General features: G+C 47.6%; 1 protein-coding gene and 1 long non-coding RNA gene across 2 annotated transcripts in view; one reads left to right on the forward strand and one right to left on the reverse strand.

Annotated features, from left to right (window-relative positions):
- Nucleotides 1-22,937, forward strand: part of LOC125154128 (myosin-16) — a 65,391-nt gene extending 42,454 nt beyond the window's left edge. The window contains exons 31-44 of the mRNA XM_047837874.1: nt 813-930; nt 2,173-2,300; nt 2,862-3,058; nt 4,766-4,898; nt 6,207-6,423; nt 8,627-8,763; nt 8,857-8,960; nt 13,206-13,398; nt 14,316-14,519; nt 15,704-15,829; nt 16,845-17,015; nt 17,623-17,823; nt 18,804-19,035; nt 22,542-22,937. Of these exons, the coding sequence (XP_047693830.1) occupies nt 813-930; nt 2,173-2,300; nt 2,862-3,058; nt 4,766-4,898; nt 6,207-6,423; nt 8,627-8,763; nt 8,857-8,960; nt 13,206-13,398; nt 14,316-14,519; nt 15,704-15,829; nt 16,845-17,015; nt 17,623-17,823; nt 18,804-19,004 (2,130 nt within the window). The 3' untranslated portion in view covers nt 19,005-19,035; nt 22,542-22,937. The remainder of the gene's footprint in view (nt 1-812; nt 931-2,172; nt 2,301-2,861; nt 3,059-4,765; nt 4,899-6,206; nt 6,424-8,626; nt 8,764-8,856; nt 8,961-13,205; nt 13,399-14,315; nt 14,520-15,703; nt 15,830-16,844; nt 17,016-17,622; nt 17,824-18,803; nt 19,036-22,541) is intronic.
- Nucleotides 2,740-21,245, reverse strand: LOC125154131 (uncharacterized). Its single transcript, XR_007147692.1, has 3 exons — nt 21,089-21,245; nt 15,565-16,004; nt 2,740-3,182 (listed from the first exon to the last, which is right to left on the reverse strand). It is a non-coding gene; the product is annotated as an uncharacterized LOC125154131 (long non-coding RNA).
- Nucleotides 22,938-24,182: the final 1,245 nt, after the last annotated feature.

Genomic DNA, 24,182 nt, shown 5'->3' on the forward strand with positions numbered 1-24,182 from the left:
ATTCCCCAAGCCCCCAGCAAGCCCGGGGCATGTTCTAGATGTTGTGAAGGGAATCGAGATGAGCCCATCACAGATCCCACAGGAAGGTGTATAACCTTGGCCAAGTTCATAATCTAACTGTGCTCTTCTGTAAAATGGAGATAACAATAATCCCTGCTTCATAGAGCTGTTGTGAGGGCTTCAACAGTTCCTGGCACATAAGAAAAGATCAATAAATGTGACAGACTAGGAAGAGTGACAACAGAAATGCATGCATCACCATAATGAAAAAGTGATACATGGCAAGAAGGAAAAGCGAGTAAGCCATTCAACGCGCATTTATCAAGCAGCTGCCACAGAAAGAGCCTTCTTGTGACATGAGGGAAAGGGGGCTCCGAGGGTGAGCAAGGATGATGCTTTGGGGTCCCTGGCTCAGCCAACCAGTATCTCCAAACTTCAGACACTCATGAGGCATCTTCACAGTTCCCATCTTATCTGCACACCCTGGAACTAAGGCTAGTATTTTTTTCTTAAATTGGCCCATTGCATTTTCTTACTGGGTGAAGTCCTCAGGGGTCCAGAGTGGCTGGAAAAGGGGGATGGAGCCAGAGAGTGAGGGTCTGTGTGCCAACCCAAAGACTCTAAGTTTATGTATAGAAATGATAAGGTGGGGCAGGGCGAGGGGGATCGGGGGAGATGGTTCTGAGATAGGCACGTTCTAGAAGGACGAGGGAGGTAGTCTAGGAGGCTGCACTAGGGGAACCCAGGTGGAAAGCAGGGAGGGTTTGGCCTGGCTTCTCCATTTCCCTACTGGGTACATCTTCCTTGAGCAGATGAATGCCGAGGCCCACATCCGAAAGCTGGAAGACAGTTTAGCAGAAGCCAACGCCAAGGTGGCTGAGCTGGAGCGAAACCAGGCAGAAATCAATGCCATCAGGACCCGCCTGCAAGGTGAGCATGCCTCTCCCTGCAGCTTCCCAAGGAACAGTGTGTGGAACAGAACAGGGATGCTCAAGGAAACCGAAAGAGTACCCATGTCCTCTTCCCGGAGCTTTCTCGGCCTTGGAAACTTCACACCCGCTGTGATGAGACAGGAGACCTGATTCCACCCATGGACTGCCCCAAGCAGCATCTTTGCAACATAAAACAAGTGACACTATTCAAAGCATTTCCCTATCAGTTGTCCCAACCACCCTGAGAGATCAGCAGGAGGGGCGGTAGACAAAATTCAGTTTTTAAACATTTTAAAACATGACCCACATATTAAGAGCAAACATGTGTCACCAGTAAGGGAGCCAGAAAATGGTGAACTTGCCTTCAAGGGGCATTTGAAGGACAGAGATTTATAGTCATTTGGGGGAAGGGAGGCTTCAATAACTTTACTAAGTTAGAGGCAGAACAGGTTAATGTCCTACCACACAGTAATACTGCAACCTCTTGGTTTTGTTTTGTTTTTTACCAGAAGAAATCCTTTGCATCCTAGGACAAAAATAATTTGTGATTTATCACTATTCACTTAACACCTAACCTTGCAGAGGCTGGGCCCTCACAGACACATACTCCCTGAGAGAAGTAAACACTCCTCAGGCCAGTTAGACCACGTTGCAGTGTGACCCCAGAGAACCCGCTGGCATCCTTTGGCCTTATTTCCCACATCCTGAATACTTTCTAAAATCAATATTCCCTTTGATGGATAAGAAAAGTGAAGCTCAGCGGGACGAGGTAACTTCCCACAAAACCAGAATGACTTACAGGGCAGGACACAAGCTCGCTCGTGCTCTCCGGCTCATGCACGTCTTCCTGGCCTCCAGCCCCCACAATCAGTTCACAGATGACAGGAGCATACGTTCTGGGACCGTGACAATTACATTTTCAAAGTAAAGGCTCTCTGCCCCACTGTTTCCTTTAAACTTCCTTGCGGGATCTCGTGCCGGGGCTGGGACTTCGTTATCTGGAGCCCTGTACCTCATGCAAGACACCTGGATGTCACCAATGTTTGGACAACTGCTCCCCTCCTGGGCTCGCTTACTTTAGGCGGCCGGCAATGGTTCGCCATTGCTCCCCCTTCCAGCCCACTTGACCAAGTCATCATATTTATTGGGTACTTTGAGAACGATGCACTGGGATAGCTTAGGATCTGGCTGGGGAGCCAGTTTTTCATCCACTATTTCTCCCATTCCCCTTCCTGCCCAGCTGAAAATGGTGAACTGAGCCGGGAGTATGAAGAATCACAGAGCCGGCTCAATCAAATCCTGCGGATAAAGACATCACTGACATCACAGGTGGACGATTACAAGAGGCAGCTGGATGAAGAATCCAAGGTTTGTTTGGTGATGGGGTGGGGGTGACAGAGCTACCTTCCTGAAGAAAGTTACAGGTTATGAAGATGTAGAAGGAACATGAAAAGTGGTACCTAGGGGCACCTGGGTGGCTCAGTTGGTTGAGCATCCGACTTCAGCTCAGGCTATTATCTCGCGTTTGTGAGTTTGAGCCCTGCATTAGGCTCACTGCTGTCGGTGCAGAGACTGCTTCAGATCCTCTGTCCCCCTCTTTCTCTGCCCCTCCCCGGCTCATGCTTGCTCTCTCTCGCTGGCTCTCTCTCAAAAATGAATAAAAGCATTAAAAAAAATTTTTAAGTCAACTACAAAACTGTAATATGCTACGTGTATGACTAAATGAAAGTGATGAACTCCCATATCCTCATGGACAGTAATTGGAACAAAATGAGGAAAATAAACCCTGATGGCCTGGGTTGTAGAATCGGTGCCCTTTTCCCCCTTCACTTGCTGCACTGTCAATCCAATGCTGCGGATGTCTAAGCAATGGCCCTGGGGTCCACAGAGACCAGCGGGGCCTCTGACGGCCTCCGCTGGTCCCCACAGTCTCGCAGCACGGCCATGGTGAGTCTTGCCAACACAAAGCATGACCTGGACCTGGTGAAGGAGCAGCTGGAGGAGGAGCAGGGAGGCAAGTCAGAGCTGCAGCGCCTCGTGTCCAAGCTCAACACCGAGGTGACCACCTGGAGGACCAAGTATGAGACGGATGCCATCCAGAGGACCGAGGAGCTGGAGGAGACCAAGTGAGTGTGACCCTGTGCCAGAGAGCTGGGAAGGCTGGGGTGTGGGTGGTGCTGGTGGTCTGACCACATCAGACACTTGCTGAGGCCAGGGTCACGTCCAGGAGAAAGCAGTTCACAGGCTCCTCTTAAAATTAAAAAAAAAAAAAAATTTTTTTAATGTTTATTTATTTCTGACAGAGAAAGAGAGAGACAGAGCATGAGCGGGGGAGGGGCAGAGAGAGAGGGAGACAGAATCCGAAGCAGGCTCCAGGCTCCGAGCTGTCAGCACAGAGCCCGACGCGGGGCTCGAACTCACAGACCGCGAGATCATGACCTGAGCCAAAGTCAGATTCTCAACCGACTGAGCCACCCAGGCGCCCCCTCTTAAAATTTTCTTTAATGTTTATTTACTTTTGAGGGAGAGAGAAACAGAGTGTGAGTGGGGGAGGGGCAGACAGGGAGACACAGACCTCGATGCGGGGTCCAGGCTCTGAGCTGTCTGCACAGAGCCTGATGTGGGGCTCAAACTCATGAACTGTGACATCATGACCTGAGCACAGGCTCCTCTTAAAGTGGGGGCCGGGAGGGGATGTGTGTCTAGATAGGAGAGCCCACTTTGTGCCCTTAGCAAAGTAGCCACTGTCAGCCTTTGGGTTCCATCCTCAAGTATCTCTACATGTCAGCATGAAAGTGCTCAGGCTCCTGCAAGGAAGTCAAGAACAGGGCCTCCACCTCCAGGCAGGGTTTCTCTGCCCTTAAAGTGCTCAGGAAGCTTCCACAGGTCTGCTAGGTCTGTGGCGGGGCCTCTGGGCGATGTTGGGAGGGCTCAGACCACACTCCCAAAGGTCCTCACTCTGCTGGTTCCCCAGCTCTGTGCTAAATGCCCTCAAAGCTTGCAAGCCTTCTTCCTCATTTGCCAACTAGAGTGGTGGACATTCTGCCTGATGGGCCTGAGGAAGTAAGAGTGGACACGTGAATGTGGCTCAGAGCCACCGTCTTGTAGAACAGGCTGGCTTGCTTGCCCATGGGAAGCCCTGCATGTGAGCCACCAGGCACCCGGCAGGGAGGGTACCCCGGCCTGCTTGCCTGTCTTGCTCGCCCCCTGGAAATTTGTGGCGGCATGACAGGGATAAGCACAGAGCCCTCCAGCTGACGTAAATCTCTTATCAGAAGGTCTTCATACATTGAGCCTAAATCTGCCTTCCTGTAGCCTCCAGCTCCTGAGCTCTGGCCCTTTTCTTTTTTCTGCTGAGAGCGGCCAGCAGCTGCCTGGTCCCACCCCAAAGCTCACTCTAGATCTCAATCCCTCACCTCTCTCTGCCTGGACTTTCTTCCCCAGACACCCACAGGGTCCTTGCCCTCCTCTCCCTCCGGCCTCCGCTCATGTGTTCCCCTTCCTGCTTTACTTTCTCCATGGTGCTTCTGTCTCTAGGTCTATCCCTCGTCTGAACAGATGTTTTGTGAAGGCAGGAGTCTTAGTCTCTTTTTATTCAATGCTGTTTTTCGAACGCCTGTAACAATACCTGACAGAGTAGAAACAATACATAATTGTTGGATGGATGGATGGATGGATGGATGCACGGACAGACAGTGGTTGCTTTCCTCTAATACTCTCCATTTTGTCTGCATCTTCTCCACTGTGACCCCAGAGCTCAGGACCACAAACACAGCCCCCTAGCCCATGGGCTTCTATGTTTCCTTGATGGCCTCTTTTGCCCTCACCCACAGGAGGAAACTGGCCGCCAGACTCCAGGAAGCAGAAGAGACAGCCGAAGCCGCCCAGGCCAGGGCTGCCTCCCTTGAGAAAAATAAACAGCGACTCCAGGCAGAAATCGAGGACCTCACCATCGACTTGGAGAAGGTCAGGGGGTCAAAATGTTCGAAGGCTGCCTATTTGCTGGGTCCAAGGGACCCCAGGGAGCTGTTGGAAACTGTCACATGTCTGGGCTTACCAAGAAAAAACAGGTGGGCCAACAGGATGGAGCACAGGGTCTGTATTCAGGCCCACCGAACACAGGCTCTCGCCTGCAAATGTGTTTATATACTCATAATTCTGCTATCTTAACACCCAACAGGTCGCTATGCAAATAGCTCTGTGGTGAGGTCAAAACAGTCCCAGGAAGTCATGCAACCTATCGTCTCTGTTCCCCTTTTCCTCACACAAACCACATAACACACACTTTGTGTGGCTAAATATTCCTGTTTGCATCCCTGGTTCAGACTGACTTGCCAGACTTCAGCCAAATTAAATAAGATTTCAACTGGTACACAGGAACCTGGTCTTGGTGTTTCAGGGCAACTGCTTCATGCCAGTGGTGAGGGGCAGAGGGGCATATCCATGTGAGAGGCTTCAGGAAAATAGCCCCAAAACCTGAAAAGGTTTTGCTCCTCCAAAATTAATAAATGAAGCAGAAATTTACAAAATCCAGTATTGCACAGCAATAAATACATAGTTGCTGGAGTGCCTGGGTGGCTCAGTCAGTTAAGCATCCAACTTCGGCACAGGTCATGTCACAGTTTGTGAGTTGGAGCCCCACATAGGGCTCTGGCTGACAGTTCAGAGCCTGGAGCCTGCTTCAGATTCTGTGTCTCTCTCACTCTCTCTCTCACTCTCTGCCCCTCCCCAGCTTACGCTCTGTCTCTCTCTCTCTCTCAAAAAATAAGCATTAAAAAATAAATACATAGTTGCTGGACACTTATGAAAAGGAGGAAAGGTCTATGAAAAATAAGGTCTGAAAATAATCAGCTTTGATTCACAAGAAAAATAACACCAAACCCATCTCTGAGTTGGACAATGACATGTAACAGGTATTAGTAAGTCATAGAGAAAAATGTTACAGGGGGTTGGGTGAATGTTATAAATCTGGGAAGGCCACTGTGGCCCAGATCCCTCATCATACACCTAAGAAAATCCTAGCCTGGGAAGATAAAATGTACTGCCCAAGGTCACATATCTAGTAGTAGGAGTTTTAGAACTGGAGGGTAACTCTTTCCAGGCTCCTTGCCCTGTGCTTGTGCTATAAATGTTGAATTATATCCCAATCCCCAAGAAATCTGTGGTCACCAGAGTTACTGGGGAGGGCTGGGGAAGGCAGGGAGGAGGGCAGAAGCAGAGGAACTGGCTGGAGAGTCAGAACCCCCGGAGACCATCATCCCCACCTCTCCCCAGGCCAATGCTGCGGCTGCTGCCCTGGACAAGAAGCAGCGGGTCTTTGACAAGATGCTGGCCGAGTGGCAGCAGAAGTGCGAAGAGCTGCAGGTGGAAGTGGACAGTGCGCAGAAGGAGTGCCGCATGTACATGACCGAGAGCTTCAAGATCAAGACCGCCTATGAGGAGTCCCTGGAGCACCTTGAGTCGGTGAAGAAGGAGAACAAGACTCTGCAGGGTGAGTCTGAGGGCAGGGACAAAGACCCAGGCAGGGCCTCCCTCCTCCTGAGCGCATCACATGTTTGAGTACCTGGCACATAGTAGGTACACACGATAAATGCCAACTGCCTGGCAAGCAATTTGTAGAAGCACTTGGGCACTCAGCAACATGACTTCAAGCAGGTGAGTTACTTAACCTTTCTGTGCCTCAGTTTCCTCATCTGTAAATTGGGGAAATAATAATGTCTTCCTTGTAAGGTTGAGACAGTTGGAATAAGATAAAATGTGTAAAATCTTCACTGAGTAGAGTAGCTGGCAGAAATGAGGGCTCAACAGATTTTATGTATTGAGCCCTTACATCTGTCCTATGCACACAACATACATACATGCAAGATTTCTTACGTATAGGAGTCTCATGCTGGAACTCCGTTCTGTCGGATGTTGTTTGAAAATTGGTGCCTATCTGTTGAAGAATGTTTTGCGATACAGGGATTTGACTGCATTAATGAGTTTTTATGGCAGGTACACATTTCTAACCACAAAATCAGTTGTGTAAGATAGGTCAGGGTTTTTTGTTGTTGTTTTGTTTTTTTGTTTTCAAGAACTGTTCTGCTGAGCAGCAAAAATCTCAGTCAACACAGGGTTTCCTCAATTCAGGTTAGGTGCCTGATGTAGGGTCACTGCAATGGAGGGTAGAGGCAGATGGTCCCTGATTGTCCCCCAAACCTGCCCAAGGCTCACAGGGTATAATCTCAAGAGCCCAGCATGTGAGGTATGAAGGCTCTGCTTCTGTAGTCTCAAAAGTGTGAATACTAAAGGTCTTAAATATAAATACCTGAGTTAATATAGGGGAGAAACAACCAGAACACCCAGATCAAGGTTGCCTAGACTAGGAGAGGACAGAAAATAGGAGGTGGTTGCTGATTAGGTTCTGCTGAACGTCCCAGGGCCCTGCCTCCTCCCTTAACCCCCATCCCACCTCCAACTCCTGGTGCAGATGAGAAAGCTCCCCAGTAACATAGGAGTTAAGAGCAGAGGAATATGCACTTCACCTGGCCGGTGAAGCATAGGTGGGCACAAACCTTGTAAAATAGCCCCAGTCAGGGGCACCTGGGTGGCTCAGTCAGTTAAGCATCCAACTTCAGCTCAGATCATGATCTTGTGGCTCATGAGTTCAGGCCCTGTGTTGGGCTCTGGGCTGAGAGCTCAGAGCTTGGAGCCTGTTTTGGATTTCTGTGTCTCCCTCTCTCTCTTCCCCTCCCCTGCTCGCGCTCTCTCTCTCTCTCTCTCTTTCTCTCTCTCTCTCTCGCTCCCCCTCAAAAAATAAATTTTTAAAAAATTAAAAAGAAATTAAGTAAAGTAGCCCCAGCCTGGTGGGAGCCATGGAGGAGAATGGCCAAGCAGCTTACTTGGGCTGAGAGGGTGTGAGGCAGCATCACAGCATTCCTCACGGTCCCAGAGCAGTGCAGTAGAGAATGTTCTGGAAACAGCCACTATGTCCAGGACAGGCGACGGGAAGCCATGTGGGCTATGAGTGTGTCTGTGACATCAGCACAGATGGACCCCAACAGCTGAGACTTAGATGATGCCCCCAGTGCTTTCCACTCTACCTGGAACTTAGAAACCCAAGCAGGAAGATATTGGATTAAATGAGATTTCTCTGAACTCAGGGAGGCTTGATGTAGGAATGGAGTTTGGTCATGGATTAGTCAAGGTAGTCACATTTCTTGGACACCTCTGGTTGCAGCTGATATTTATGGCTGCTCCAAGGTGCTGGGTGGGTCCCTGGGAGCTCCTCTGGGTGGGCAACAGGTCTCCCAACTGAGGAAGGAGATCAGAAAGGCTCTACTCCTCCCACCTTTTCTTGGTTTTTAGACCTGGTGGGGGGATGCAGAGGGGGAGAAAGGAAGGCCTGGAGTTTAGGCCTAATGGGCCTGGGGAGTCCTGGGCACTGGCCCCCCAAGCTGTTCAGCGCTTACCCATTCTTTTGTGGGCCTCAGCCTCTCATCTGTAAAATGAGGAGCTTGAACTCACTGTTCTCCAATGCCCAAGCCCTGATGCTCCATGAGTCTACGATTTGGAGTATGTTGCTTCTCTTTGGATACAGTGAGGCTAGGAGTGCCTGCTTCTGCCCTGATGTAAGAATGTCTGTGTCACATGCCATGGCCCTGGGAAGCTGGTGGTCCTCATGTGCCTTATTAACGAGAATATTCCTTTCTCAGAGGAGATAAAGGAACTGATTGATCAGCTGGGTGAGGGAGGACGGAGTGTGCATGAGCTGCAGAAGTTGAAGAAAAAATTGGAGATTGAGAAAGAAGAACTCCAGGTGGCCCTGGAGGAAGCGGAATCTTCCCTGGAGGTAACCATGTGGCCATCACCTTGAAGGCTAGACCCTTGGCCAGGGACTATGCACCTACTTGGCCAGAAAGACTGATGTTTATATTCCTGGCAGGTTGAAGAGAGCAAGGTGATTCGAATTCAGCTGGAACTGGCTCAGGTTAAAGCTGACATCGACCGGAGAATCCACGAGAAAGAAGAGGAATTTGAAGCTACGAGGTATGGGGCTGAGGTGATGGGAGGCTGACTTTGGGTAGCATTGACGGGCCTCTGCCACCTACTAGTCATCTGGCCTTGGGCAATTTAGGTGAATACTCTGAAACATAGTACTTCAGCGATCACAAAACACCATGGGATAATTAATCATCATCATCATCATCATCATCATCATCATCAACATCCAAAAATGGGCAAAGGACTTTAACAGACATTTCTCCAAGGAAGATATACAAATGGCCAATAAGCACATGGGAAGATGCTCACTACCACTAGTCATGAGGGAAATGCAAATCAAAACTACAAGGAGATACCACCTCACACCCATTAGGATGGCTGCCATCCAAAACGCAAGAAATAACAAGTGTTGGTGAGGATGTAGAGAAACTGGAACATTTGTGCACTGTTGGTGGGAATGTAAAATGGTACAGCCGATGTGAAAGCCACAATAGAGGTTCCTCAAAAAATTTAAAATAGAATTACCATATGATCCAGCAATTCTACTTCTGAATATTTACCCAAAAGAACTGAAAGCAGGGTCTTGGAGAGATACTTGTATACCATGTTCATAGCATTATTCAGAAGAGCTGTGGCATGAAAGCAACCCAAGTCCACTGACAAAGGAATGGATAAACAAAATGTGGTCTCTACACACAGTGCAAATTTATCCAGCCTTCACAAGCAAGGAAATTCAGACACCTGCTACAACATGGGTGAACCTTGAGGACATTATAACTGAGTGAAAAAAAGCCAGTCACAAAAAGACAGATACTGCATGGTTCTACCTACAGGAGGAAGTACTTAGACCAGTCACAATCATAGAAACAGAAAGCAGAATAGTAGTTGCCAGGGGCCAGGGGAAAGAGGGATATTGGGGAGTTAGTGTTTCATGGGGACATGGTTTAGTTTTATCAGATGAAAAGAGTTCTGGAGACAGGCGGTGCCAGTAGAAGCACAGCATGATGTATGTGTTTAACGCCACGGAAACGCACACTTCAAAATGGTTAACATAGGACATTTTACGTAATGCGTATTTTCCCACAATAAAAAAATCAGAAAGCCCCCCTGTGAGATGGATGCAGTTGCCCCATCTGACAGATGTGAATGACGACAGCTTCTCGTCACCCCTCTCAGGGGTGGTGAAGATTAACTGAGATGATAAATATGAAAGTACTCCGTAACCTGCAAAGCCACACAGATATAAATTACTATGAACATTCATGAACCCTCAGAAAACATCCACCACGTCATGGAAAAGAACTGATCTGCTGGGTGCTGGATTTGGAGATTTCTTTTTAATTCAGTGTCCACTGTTGCTGCCTGAGGTTCCAGTAAGTTTTGGACTCAGCACTAAGTTTTTGTTTACAGAAATATGATTTGTTGTGATTCTGAGAAGATCAACACATTTGCAACTGTCCACATTGGCATCTTGCCTAAACTGCCTGCCTGAAATCTTCCTGCACTATTGCTTCCTGAGTTTACAACATCCCCCACAATCACCCCTAACAAAGCTGTAGGCAGAGCCACTGGAGGGAGAAGCCCCATGACTCCGCAGCCATTAGAATAAACCCTAAATATCTAGCTATATGCCACTATGTGGCGTGGCGGGGGGAGGGGAGGAGAGAGAGTTTGCAACAGATTGGAGATATAATTTACATAGTTTGCCCATGACAAGGGAAAAATTCAATGGTTTTCAGTTGTGCAATTATCACTGCAATTTTAGAACATTTTCATCACTCCCCCAAAGAAACCCCATATCCTTTTGCAGTGTTGCCCCATTTCTCCCCACCACCCCCACTCCCAGACCTAGGCAACAACTAATCTAGCCAACAACTTTCTCTGGATTTGCCTATCCTGGACATCCCATATAAATGGAATCCTACAATATGTGGTCCTTTGTGACTGGCTTCTTTCACTTGGCATCATGTTTTCAAGCTTCATCCATGTTGGAGCAAGTGTAAGTATTTCATTCCTTTTTATTCCTGAATACTATGCCATAGTTTGGACAGATCCCATTTTGTTTATCTATTTTATCTATTTATCTATTCATCTATTCATCATTTATTCATCAGTTGATGGACATTTGGGTTGTTTTCACCTTTTGGCCACTATGGATAACGCCACTATGAGCATCCATATACAAGTTTTTGTGTAGATAGAGGTTTACATTTCTCTTGGGTATGTACCTAGGACTAGAAGTTCCGGTAATATGTTCACTCTGTGTTTAACTTTTTGCGGAATGGTCAGATTCTTCTCCAAAGCAGTTGTACTATTTTACATTCTCAGGGTTATAAGGGCTGTAGGGTCTCCAGATCTTCTCTAACATTTTATCATTACCTTTTTTTATCCTAGCCAACCTAGTGTATGGGAGGTAGTATCTCACTGTGGTTTAGAACTGTATTTCCATTATAGCTAATGATGCTGAGCACCTTTTTAAGTTGTTTTTTTTTTTTTAAGTTTCTTTGAGAGAGAAAGACAGAGCACGCATCAGCACAGAGCCTGATGCAGGGCTCAAACCTACGAACCATCAGATCGTGACCTGAGCTGAAATCAAGAGTTGGATGCTTAACCAACTGAGCCACCCAGCTGCTCCTGCTAAGCATCTTTGATGTGCTTATTGGCCACTTCTCTATATTGCCTGGAAAAATGTCTATTCTAATCCTTGGCCCATTTTAAAAACTAGGTTGTCTTTCTACTGTTGAGTTGTAAGAGTTCTTTAAATATTCTGAATACTAGACCCATCCTTTATCAGATATGTAATTTGCAAATATTTTCACCCATTCTGTGAGTTGCCTTTTCAGTTTCTTAATAATACCCTCTGAAGCACAAATGTTTTTAAATTTGATGAAGTCCATGTATCTGTTTTTTTCTTTGGTAGCCTGTATTTTAGGTGTCATATCTAAAAAACTCTTTCCCTAATTTAGTCACAAAGATTCTTGCCTATTTTTCCTAGATGAGATCAGAGTTTTACAGTTTTAGCTCTTACATTTAGGTCTTCGGTCCATTTTGAGTTAATTTTTGTATAAGGTATGAGGTAGGGGTCCAACTTCATTCTTTTGCATGTGGATATCCAGTTGTCCCAGAACTACTTTCTGGAAAGACTGCTCTCTCCCTATTGAATGGTCTTAGCATCCTTGTTGAAAATGAATTGGCTTGGGTTTATTTCTGGATTCCCAATTCTATTCCATTCATCTATAGGTCTATCCTTATGCCATGACCACAATGTCTTGATTACTGTGGCTTTGAAATTGGGAAGTGTGAGTCCTCCACCTTGGTGTTCTTTTTCCAGATTATTTTGGTTATTCTGGGTCCCTTGCATTTCTATATAAATTTTAGGATCAGCCTGTCAATTTCTGCAAAGAAATCAGCTGGCATTTTGATACTGACTGCACCGAATTCCACCTTCACAACATTATGTCTTCCAATCCATGAACATGAATGTCCTTCCATTTATTTAGACCTATATTTTTTCAACATGTTTTATAGTTTTTTTCTTGTATTTATTTTTTAAGTCAAATTGAATAAAAATTCTGTTCACTTTTGAGAATGTCATGATACCTTCTCCCATGTCTAGAAATTAAATACATCTCAGAGTGCTATAAATCCAGCAATGTGCCTACACAATAGAAAGTGTGCAGGGGTAGAGCAGAGGTGAACACCACAGACAAGGGGCAGGTGACAGGATCTTTTCATGCTAGCCATTTATTTCCCTCAATGAAACAAATATTTTTTGAACATGTAAATTGCCTCCTCTAGTCTCCTTCTATGGAGGGTTTTATGAAAATGCTCATTATACTGATTACAATATAACTAAATATATTAAATACAATCAACCAATAACTGCTGTTTTACAGAGAGACAAGCTTTGGCTTGTATAGCCAAAGCTCACATTTTCTAATTAAAAAAACAAAAACAAAACAGCTAGCATTTGGGTTTGAATCCTGTCTCTGTCATGGGCTAAACCTTTGGCATGTTTTTCATCATCTTGGAGCCTCAGTTTCCTTGCAGGGCTATTCTGCATGTTGAATGAATTGAGATCACAAAAGATATGAGGTAAACATTGACCTTCTGTGTCCTTTCCCAAAGCACACGCTCCCCCACTTAAATGCTTTAAGGGAAGATACACTCTAATTTCAAATATGGTGGCCATATGCATGTTGATGCTCACAGACCTCTTAACTAGGGAGGTTTAGCACAGCCTGACCAGCGGGCCCAGTATGCCAGGGTCTTCTCTGATTGCACATGCAGGAAGAACCACCAGCGGGCAATCGAGTCCTTGCAGGCCAGCCTGGAGGCAGAGGCCAAGGGCCGGGCAGAGGCACTTCGGCTCAAGAAGAAGATGGAGACGGACCTGAATGAGATGGAAATCCAGCTGGACCATGCCAACAAGAACAACAGCGAACTTGTAAAGACCCTGAAAAGGCTGCAACAGCAAATCAAGGTAGCAATCTGGGACCTAATCACAAGTAAGCCATCCCCAAGCTTGCAGGTCCAGGAAACTAACTTCATGCATGTCTGCAGCTAGGAGAAAAGCATGAAAGTGGCAGCATGGGGTGGCTGGAAGTCTAGGGAACAGGACACTTGGGGACTATCTATATGAGAGGCTCCAACCACCTAAGTCCATACCCTGGACCACTAAAAAGAGGGAAGAAAGAAGGAAAACAGAAAGTTGGGCCTGTCTTGGTTCTTAAAGTCATTTGACTTATTATAAGTGAATTCAGGACAGAAAAATAAAGAACATAGTAAATACTTATATGCCCACCACTCATCTTAAGAAAAAAACACAAATAGAATTGAAGTCTTCCTTTACTGCTATCATTGGTCTTTAAAGCATCTGTAGCTGGATCCATGCATTCAACATACATTTTATTAGAGACCTGCCCAGCGTAGGCACTGTATTAGGTGCTAGGGGTACAAGAATGTATATAATAAACAGACATCCCTGCAGATAGACAATAAACAACACATAAATAAAACTGTAGTATTAAAAACGGCGATACGTGCTACAGAGAAACAACCAGATAGGAGAAGGGAGATGTGGGTTAGCCAGTGGGGGTGTAATGGTCAAGATCACTGAGGAAGGCCTCGGTGAGAAGGGCCTGCTGGAAACTCAAGGTCTTCTGTCCTCAGAACAGCCTTGACCTTATGGTTACCTCTCACTGGACAAATTCTGGGGGCGCTTGGGCCCTGGCCTGCTAGGCCGCAACCAGACTGGGAACTCCCCCAGCGCAGATCGATACCTTCCACTCTCCTCCTCTGTGGCCTCGAACTCCCCAGCCAGACCCCAGCTCCCTGCTAAGCCCAGACCATGCCAGGGTCCGGGAGATGGGCTCAGGCCAGGTCCTCTGGCCCCCCCAGGACCTGCAGATGCAGATGGACGAGGATGCCCGGCAGCACGAGGAGCTGCGGGAGCAGTACAACCTGCAGGAGCGGCGCCTGAGCCTGCTGCAGACGGAACTGGAGGAGGTGCGCGCGGGCCTGGAGGGCAGCGAGCGCTCCCGCAAGCTGCTGGAGCAGGAGGTGGTAGAGATCACCGAGCGGCACAACGAGGTCAACATCCAGGTAGGATGGTGGCTTCCTGGGAGTGAGGGGGCGTCTATGCAGACTCACACTTGGCGTGTGGGGGCAGGGCCAGGATGGTGCCCAAACCCTGTGGGCTCCCCTCAAAACTCAAAGGCAGATGGTGTCCCCACTTGGGAAATCCTCAGAACTCACCTGCAGAGACTTCTTTTGTTATGGCAAAACCCCCCGTAACATAAAATGTACCATTCTTAACCATTTTTAGTGCACACACAGTGTGTGAACTACATGCACATTGTTGTGCAGAGTTTTCAAAGACAGGCTCCTAGACTCTCTCCCTTGGAGACTGTGATCCAGAATCTGGTCTGTGGTGGGACTCCAGAAATTTAAACTTTTGGATCTAAACTCCTCAGGAGATTCTGATGATTTAGCCAATTTTAAGGACTGCCATTACCTTCAGTGTCACTGAGGATAGAACTTCAGAACTAGAAGGGATCTAGAATATTCCAAAGTCTAGGAGCACCTGGGTGGCTCAGTCAGTTAAATTAAGCCTGACTCTTAATCTCCAGTCAGGTCTTGATCTCGGAGTTGTGAGTTCAAGCCACGCACTGGGCTCCCTGCTGGGCATGGAGCCTACTTAAAAAAAAAATCAGTAAATAAAAACAAAGTCTGACATTCATTTTACAAATGAAAAACCGTGACCCAGAGAGTTGAGTGTCTTATGTGTGGTCAAAAAAGGGGACTCTTATCTACCAGCGGTAACACCAATACTGCTTACAGTGCAATACTTTGCCAGCACAAACTTAATTCCTACTTAGCATCTCATGTGAATTCACCAAAAGAAAAAATGTGCATGGGACATATAGGGATCACAACCCCATTTTAGAAATAAGACCGAAGCCTAGAGGTAAAGAATTTATCCACATAGGTAGAAGTACCGGGGTTGAACCTGGGTTTTCCCAGCTCTGAGTTCAGGATTGTTCTAGAGTTCCCACCCATCCCAGGCTGAAATGACGTTATTCCTGGACTCCTTGTGATACATGTTCTGCTCTAAAACACAGAGAAAAATGCAGGGAGAGACGCTTACCTCAAGCAGGGGGTCCAGGGCCATTTCCTGTTGGGGGGTTTGGCAAGTATGTCTGTGAGAGAGTTGTTTCTCTTTCCTGGACACAGGAAGGGCTGTGCAGACTTCTGCCTCATGGCAATGTCTTTATTTTCTCTTCCAGAACCAAAGCCTCCTCGTGGTCAAGCGCAAGCTGGAGTCGGATGTCCAGCGCATCTCCAACGAGCACGAGGAGCTCATCAGTGAGTTCCGCTCTGCCGACGAGAGGGCCAAGAAAGCCATGACTGATGTAAGTGTGCACGCTGCCTGCTGCTGGTGGGAGGGGGGCCCGGCCTGGGCCACCTGTGGAGGACCAGGCCACCCTCAGCAGGGAAGGCCACTTCCTCCCCTCAAAGGTCACTGTGCAGCACCAGCACCCTGCCAGTAGGGCTGTGGTCCTTGTCCTAAGGAGTCTGGAGGCCTTTCTGAAAAGCCAAACACATACAAGTAAGGAATAATTACAAGCTATACACGACCATGTGAGAGATCAGAGCTTGAGGCCTGGGGACATGGGTCAAAGAAGCCATCGAAAGTGGGCTTTCCTGGGCAGGTCTTTTGGCAAAGAGGAGCATTAAAGCAGCCTGAGGAGAAGCATTAGTGAAAGGAAGATGGGAGCCATGCCCAGGTGCTCAGGGGCAGATTCAGCAGAACGTGCTGCCAGTGGTCTTGCCCCACTTCTCTTTGGGGACTCACACGACCTTGAGCAGCAGATACCATGCACCCCACTTTAAAGACGAAGGAATACAGATGCTATCGCCAGGCTTGTTGCACTTGCTTGAAATGCCAGCTCAGGACCATTGCAGGTCTTATTTGGTGCTGGGTCTTGAGAGAACAGACCCATACCCAGCATGCAGATCTTCCATGAATACTTGTGGAATGAATGCAAGAACGAGAGGGTAAAGTGACTTGCTGAAGGCCACACAGGAGCTACATGCAGACCTTCGTCTTCCTCCTCCAGATCTGCGCTATGCCCACCCTCTGTGCTGTGCCCCTGATGGAGGAGGCAGCAAAGAGTGGCTGGAGAGCCCCAGGCTGGTGGGAGTCTGTGGGACTGGGGGCCCTGGTGGTGAGTGCATGAGCCCACCTCCTCTGTCACTGGGAGAGACACAGGAGCATGGGGCACCCGCTCCACCAAAACCCAGCAGCACATCGGCAAGGTTCTCCTTGTCAACCACTTGGTCCTCTGGTCTCCAGAGGTCAAGGTCCCTCATCTCTCAATAGCATGGGAACCCAGCTCCCGTCCCCACTCTGCTCCCCTCCCGCAGGCCGCCCGCATGGCGGAGGAGCTCCGGCAAGAGCAGGACCACTGCATGCACCTGGAGAAAATCAAGAAGAACTACGAGATCACCATCAAAGACTTGCAGGCCAAGATGGAGGAGGCTGAGCAGCTGGCTCTGAAGGGAGGGAAGCGCACGATCATGAAACTGGAAGCCAGGGTGAGGGCGACCCCGAGGTGGGCCAGGAGGGAGAGAAGGGAGACATGGCTGGGCAGGGGCCTTTTCCCAAAGCTTCCCAAAGCACCCAGTGCTTGATGAGGAACTGGATTATTCAGATGCTAGGAAGGGAAAGGAAAATGAAAGGAGAGCTGTAATTTATTTGTACATAGGTCTCCTCTCCTCTTCCTTCTTCTCCTGTCACCTTTCCCCCAGACTGTGCCCCCAAGCAGGGGAGCTCCCAGGATTCTTCCTCTGCCTGTTCCCAGTCTCTGTTTCCAACACTGTTCCTCCCTTACAACTTCCTTAAAACCAGCCTTGGTCTTCACCCATGGGGTGTCAGAGCTAGAGGGGCGACCCTGTCAGGCCCCTCCCTCCCCCACTCCCCAGAGAAGGAAATGTGAGGCTCAGGGAAAGGGACCCATCTGACTACCACAGCAGACCCATGAGGGGCAGAACCTGTGTGACCCTCCTGTCCAGGGTTTGCCTGCTCTCCTGTGGGGAAGAGGTGGATGGACATTGTCACCATGATGCCCCCACTCAAGGCCACTGGGCTCTCAAGTTCAAAACCCTGTGTTCTCACAGCCATGTCCCTCTCTTCCTCCCTCAGATCAAGGAACTAGAGACAGAGCTGGACGGTGAGCAGAAACAGCATGTGGAAACAGTGAAGACGCTGCGGAAGAATGAGCGTCGCCTCAAAGAGCTGGTCTTCCAGACGGAGGAGGACCACAAGACCAACCAGCGCATGCAGGAGCTGGTGGAGAAGCTGCAGAACAAGCTGAAGATCTACAAGCGGCAGATTGAAGAGGCGGTGGGTGCTCGCCCTAACGTGTGTCCCTAACGTGCCCTCCCTTCCCAGTCCAGGTCTCAGCACCTGGTTGGCATTAACCACAGGAAAGGAATCGAGCCCTGCCAAAAGATGGCCCCTGTGAGCTTCGTGTCCATGGCACTTCATGGGTGGACTGGACACCACACACTGGAGATAAGAACACGTAGAAAATGAAAATAACCCCAAGAACACCTGTAAGGTGTGATCTAAAAGCAGGGAAAGTCTTTGCTGCCTTTGTCCTGCTTCCACTGCCCCTGGTGGCCTCTGCCAGGATAACTTCTCTCTCCTGCTCAGACCGTTAAACACAAGACCCTTCCCTTCTTTAATCCTCCGAATACAAGGCAGGAACACTGATCTTCTTAGTCTGTTTCACAGGTGAGGACATAGCCCAGAGTGGGATATTTATGTCATGTTAGCAAATGTCAAAATCAAAGTCAAATGGTTAGCAAATTATGGCTTCAAGCCTCAACCCTATACCACACGTCTGCCTACCAGCACGCCCCCACCCCCACCTTGACATAGAACTTGGACTCTGCCATTGTTTGCTGCCAGTTCTGGGGCTACTACGCTGAATCCATCAGCCACCCACACAACCAGTGCCTTTCCCAAATGGCTCGATAAAGATCAGGCTTACAGTTTATATGGTTCTAACCGAAATAGCACTGTGATTCTACTGGGAAGATAAGGGGATGGGAGCTGTGCGGTGGGGGCTGGGGAAAAATGCTAAATCCACACCTTTCATAGTGGGGCACCAGTAGCTAATGGCTAAAACTACAAATTATAGAAGCATCAACACGGCACAGTTTATTTAGAAATATGGATGTCAAGGCCAAAAAAGAATCAGCTAAAAGTACTGAAAGACTGGACTCTCACGTGTCCACGTTGAACCAACCGATAACGATGCACATTTAACCAGGAGAACCCAGGTTTACGCCCTATTTTCCACCGTGCTTCTGCCACAGGAGGAGCAGGCCAACCAGACCTTGGCTCGCTACAGAAAGACGGTGCATGAGCTGGACGACGCTGAGGAGCGGGCTGGCATGGCAGAGACCGCCCTGAACAAGCTGCGCACCAGACACCGCGTGGCCGGCAAGGGCATCACCTCCGTGGAGATCATCCAGGTGTCCAAGACAGGCTCCTCCAAAACCCTTTCTGAGGAGTGAGATTCTCCATGTTCCAGCCCACGGCCGGTAGGTATGGACTCCACTCTCGATGCCTGTGCTCCAAGCTTACCTTCCCTGCTCCCGCTTTGCTCCTTCCGACTTCTCTGCTTTCCTGTCTGCCAGGCCCTGGCCTCATGCAGTGCCAACTCCAAACCTCCCCTGTCCCTTCAGCTGCAACACTTCCCTCTCCCTCTCTGGATTCTCAAAGCCCTCGAGCGTGTGAGCTCCACCTGTGATACAGGTGCCAGCGGTCATGACACTCCTCTGTCTGGGTGGAAGCTCCTTGGAGATAATGTCTAATGCCACTTGACACTAGGCCTGGCAGACAGGTGCCAATGCTTGTTTCAGTGGAGAACCACAGGGACATTTGCAAGCCTACGGGCAGTATGTGTTCATCTTTCACATCCCCACAATATCATTATTCCTGAGGATTTCATCAATACTGGTTGAATTTAGGTTTCTAATATTAAGGAAATAATAATTATTACTGTCCCCCAGGGGGACAACGTAAAGTAATCCTTTCTTGTTTTCTTTAATTCAGAATCAACCGAGGAAAAAAAAAGTATAGGAGGCAAATATATAAAAGTCAAAATGGAAGTTTTACTATGTTACAATTCTAGATTGAGAATTTAATGGGTGTCCAACCTGGGCATCCTTGTGTTTTACCCCAGAATTAAAGGTACCTGCAGAACTGATCAACCACAGCCCTGCTCCATAAAGACCAACCCTTACTCCAAGGAGACAGATGACCAGGATTCATCAACCCTACAGGCAGATCCAAAAGGAGAGGCCAGATGGGGTACATGTTGACCCCATCTTCCAAACACAGAATAAATCATTCCTCCTCCATGAGAGGAGCAAGGGAAAGATGAGGAGAGAGGCAAAGAACATTATTCTAGAGCAGTCGTTCCCCCAAAACGTGGTCCTTTTGACCAGTAGCAATATCAGCATCACCTGAGAAGTTGTTAGAAATGCAAATTCTTATGCTTCACTTCAGATTTACTGAGTCAGAAGCTACAGAGGTGGGCCCAGTGTCTGTGGTTTAATCACCCCTACAGTAATCACATGTATGATCACGTGTGCTAAAACCAACACTGTAGCAGAAATCTCCCCTTACAGAAACGCAGAGCTAGGGAACAGATGTTTCTCCTCCTTTTATCAGAACCAGGCACATGGTAGTAGTTTTCACTATCTTATTTACCCTATGATAAGGAGATATATAAATATCTCCATTTGTCAGGTGAGGAAAATGAGTTCAGAGAAGTTCAGTGACCTGCTCATGGTCATACGAGCCCTATGCTATGGAAAGGCAAACTGTCTTTTATTTTAATTACTCTGGAGATTGATAAGGCTGCCCTCTGTTTAGGATTAACCAGGACAACTCAAGATCAAGGACCTGGTTTAGGTCAGGAGGGAAGGGGACTGAAGTTTCTGTGTACCGATGGTTCAACCCCCATGGATTATGGGAATTTTCTTCTGGCCTTATGTTCAAACATGTGGGTGAATCAGCCCCCCAGTGAGGGTAAGGTTCCCCACTCACTCACAGCTCTCTCTTAGTACTGGGTCAGTTTGGGTTTTAGCCAAAAGTGATAGCCCCATTGGCCTCTGAATTCAAGCTGAGCCTTTTCTTACCATGCGCTTAGGGAGGGAACAAAAGATAGGAAAAAAATCTTTTTCTTAATTCTCTAATTCTTTTTTTTTTTTAATTTTTTTTTTCAACGTTTATTTATTTTTGGGACAGAGAGAGACAGAGCATGAACGGGGGAGGGGCAGAGAGAGAAGGAGACACAGAATCGGAAACAGGCTCCAGGCTCTGAGCCATCAGCCCAGAGCCTGACGCGGGGCTCGAACTCACGGACCGCGAGATCGTGACCTGGCTGAAGTCGGACGCTTAACCGACTGCGCCACCCAGGCGCCCCTTAATTCTCTAATTCTTAAATAATGGTTAGCTCAGGAAGTTAAGGAAACCAGAGGCTTGCCTCTGGACGAGTCCTACAATTAATGTATAGCCATCTCCTTTCAGGGCAAAAACCCAAAAGGGGTCCCTTCTGTTGAACTCTCACTTGCTGGGGGTTACTACTCACCACCCAGACTCAGGAGGTATTAGAGTCCTTCCACCTGCAAAGTCTTAGTCTCCGGTATTAGCCATCTTGTAAAACAGATTCTCTGCCCTGGCCTGGGGACTGTTAATTGCTGGGGCTTGCTGGTCCTGGTCCAACTGCTCTGTCTCCATACCATGAGGCCACAGTCCTGCCAACAAGCACCCAGAGGTGATGAGGCTCTTTTATCCCATCTCCCCTAGCTGGTCACAATGCTAGATATGCCATCCGTAGCCCTGAGATGTCATAAGCAAACCAGTACATGAGTCAACACTGAGCCAAGACCCCACAAGAGTTTAGTTTTCCAAAGTGGCTTTATATTCAGTGGCACAAATACTGACCAGGCTCTGAACAGGGCCTAGGTCTGGACTCTGAGACACAGAGATGAATAATCAATAAGAAAGGACACCCTCCCTGGCAGAGCTCGGAATCTGGTGGAGAGGAAGAAGCACACATCACCACAGGGCTGCGAGCAAATGTTCTGTGATGCTGTGTTTGCATCTCACCGGGGAGGATCACAGGGGAGGAGTGACTGGTTTAACCTGAGGTGGCTGGGTGGAGCACCTTCACGGAGGATGTGACCCGTAGAAAAGCCTAAGGCGGTGCCACTCCACGAGTGGTCCCTGTTTGTCACCTGCCCAAGACAACAAAAGTACAGAAACTGAGAGGAAGCTTTTAGAAATTTTTATAACAATTGATACTGCTATGACATCCAAGTGCATGATCAATGTATTTTATAAAAGTATTAGTTTCTGGTATTAATTAAAATAAATGAGAAAGAACAAAATGTTTAATGGAAATTAAAAAGAATAAGTAAAATTGATTGCTCACCAGATAGAGAAGGAAAGAAGAGAATTCCAGATGGAATTCATATGCCAACAGTGCCGAAGCTGGATTCATACAAGGGAACAGCATAGCTAGAGAAGAGGAGCTCAGGAAGAGGGGAGAGAAATGGGGTGAGAGATGAAGCTAGAAGCACTGCCATGTGTGAGGCTGTGAGGGGCCCCGTTGGGTACGAGTGTTCCATAATTTCCATAAGGAAATCTTGCTAATTTTGGAAATCCACGTGTGGGATGTGATGAGCAGTAGCTTTTCCTTCTTGGGAAGACATATCACAATGGCAAAACAAGACTGCTGGCCCCTCATGAGACACCACAGGCAGGCTCGTGGTGGGCACTCTGTCCCAGGGGATGGCACTCCAGCCTTCTCGATGGCCTGTATAGAGTCCAGGCCCAGTTGGGCACCCCAAGCCCAAAGATGTCTAAACCTTCACAACCTCAGGCGGAATGAACCAGCTATGACCCAATGATGGTGTCCATTATGAGGAAGGAAGCATCCTGGGGACACTGTCTTTCTATTAAGAAGGAGGCAGAGATGTCAGAACTCCTGGCTCTGGTCCACAAGGATTTTCTCAACCTCTCTCTCTTTTTTCTTTCAGGGTGATACAGATCTCAACAGCAGACCACCGAGAGGGAAAATACATGAAAACAGGAAACTGGGTATCCTGAGAATGTTTACTATGCAAAGGAAAGTATAAGCCAGAAAGAGGTGCTACAGAATAAAGATAGCTGTGGGGGGAAAGGGTTTGGGGATGTAAATACCCAGGCATCAGAGGAACTAAAATTAGTGTGGCTTCTCTGAGACTGTATCAAGATGTGCAAGCACTTGGATAACAGTAACAGTGGGTCTGTTTTAGTTGAGATCCTACATGTTCATGTCAAAGACGGAATATGTAACTGTCTGTGTGACCTGGCTGTTTCTTGAAATAATTCCTCATGTGGACAATTGTAATGCCCTGTCCCAATGCAGTTTAAATAAAAGAAACATGAAAAATAGACTAGGGATTGTTTGTAAGTGAAGAAATTTTATTTTTCTAAGGTTTCCAAACCCAAAGGCAATTTTTCAGTATGTCAGAATTCTGTTTTATCCCTATATCCTAACTCACAGGCTTACTTCTATTGGAAACCATGAAAACTATGCAGTCTTGGTGAAAAGGTGTTCTGACATATGAAGACTAACTAGGTCTCGTAAAGCCGAGAAAGCTACAGAATCCCTGAAGGGATGTTAAGATCCATCCAGGCTGATGACCCACAAGGCCCCCACATGCTCTATGTAGGCATCTCCCAGGATGTTCAGACATGGACAAGTTCTTCCTTAAATCAAGCCGAGACCTGCCCCCTAGTGGTATCTTTTTTTTTTTTTTTTTAACACTGGTTTTGATACCTAAGACCCTGCATAACAACCTCAGAGGAAGACAGTTCCCACAGTCCCTCCAAGATTTCTCTTCTCCAGGCTGAATATACCTGGGTCCTTCAACGTTCTCAAGTGTGAGAGGGTTTCCACTGTCACCTTTTAACATCCTCAACCCTGTTCCTCCCCTCACTTTCCTAGTCTTTGGAATGCAGGATTGGAAGAGATGGCACCAGGAGGGCTCCCTGCCAGTGCACAGCCCTCAGAAGGCACCTCTCTCCAACTCTCTGGAAATGGTGTCTTCCCTTGACTTTCACCACTCTGACCTCTCTCCAGTCCCCTGGCCTACGGAAATCATTATTCATCTGGTAAAGGAAGGGATGTTAACATTCCGTGGGTGACTCCCTCTCTCTCTTCACATTGGCCCATTTCAGTGCTGGCTTTCTTCTAGACAGCTCCAGAGGGAACCACTTAGTTCCTTCTGTGCAAGTGGATCAAACATGGAGACACTGCCCTCTGGCGGTGGGGTCTCCAATGGCATTGTGTGAATTTTCTGGGGGACAACAAATCATAAAATCTTAGAATTACACATATCGGAATTTTAGGGTTCAAAGGGATATTCAGAGGGTTTCTAGTCCAACTCTTAGCCAATTGGAGATTCCCCTCTATAACATCCCTGAAAAAATGGTAACCCAACTTGTACCTGAACCCTTCCAGTGAGGAAAAAAAGGCAGCCCGTTGCAGTTTTGACTGACATTCATGGTTCAAAATAATATTGAACCAAAATGTCTCCCTGTATTCTGCCTTCATTTTGATCTACTCTTCACCTCTGTAATTACATAAAGTAAGTCTAATTCTTATACTTTGAAGTCAGATAAATATGAGTTCC

This window comes from Prionailurus viverrinus, chromosome E3 (assembly GCF_022837055.1).
Source record: "Prionailurus viverrinus isolate Anna chromosome E3, UM_Priviv_1.0, whole genome shotgun sequence".
Taxonomy (NCBI): Eukaryota; Metazoa; Chordata; class Mammalia; order Carnivora; family Felidae; genus Prionailurus; species Prionailurus viverrinus.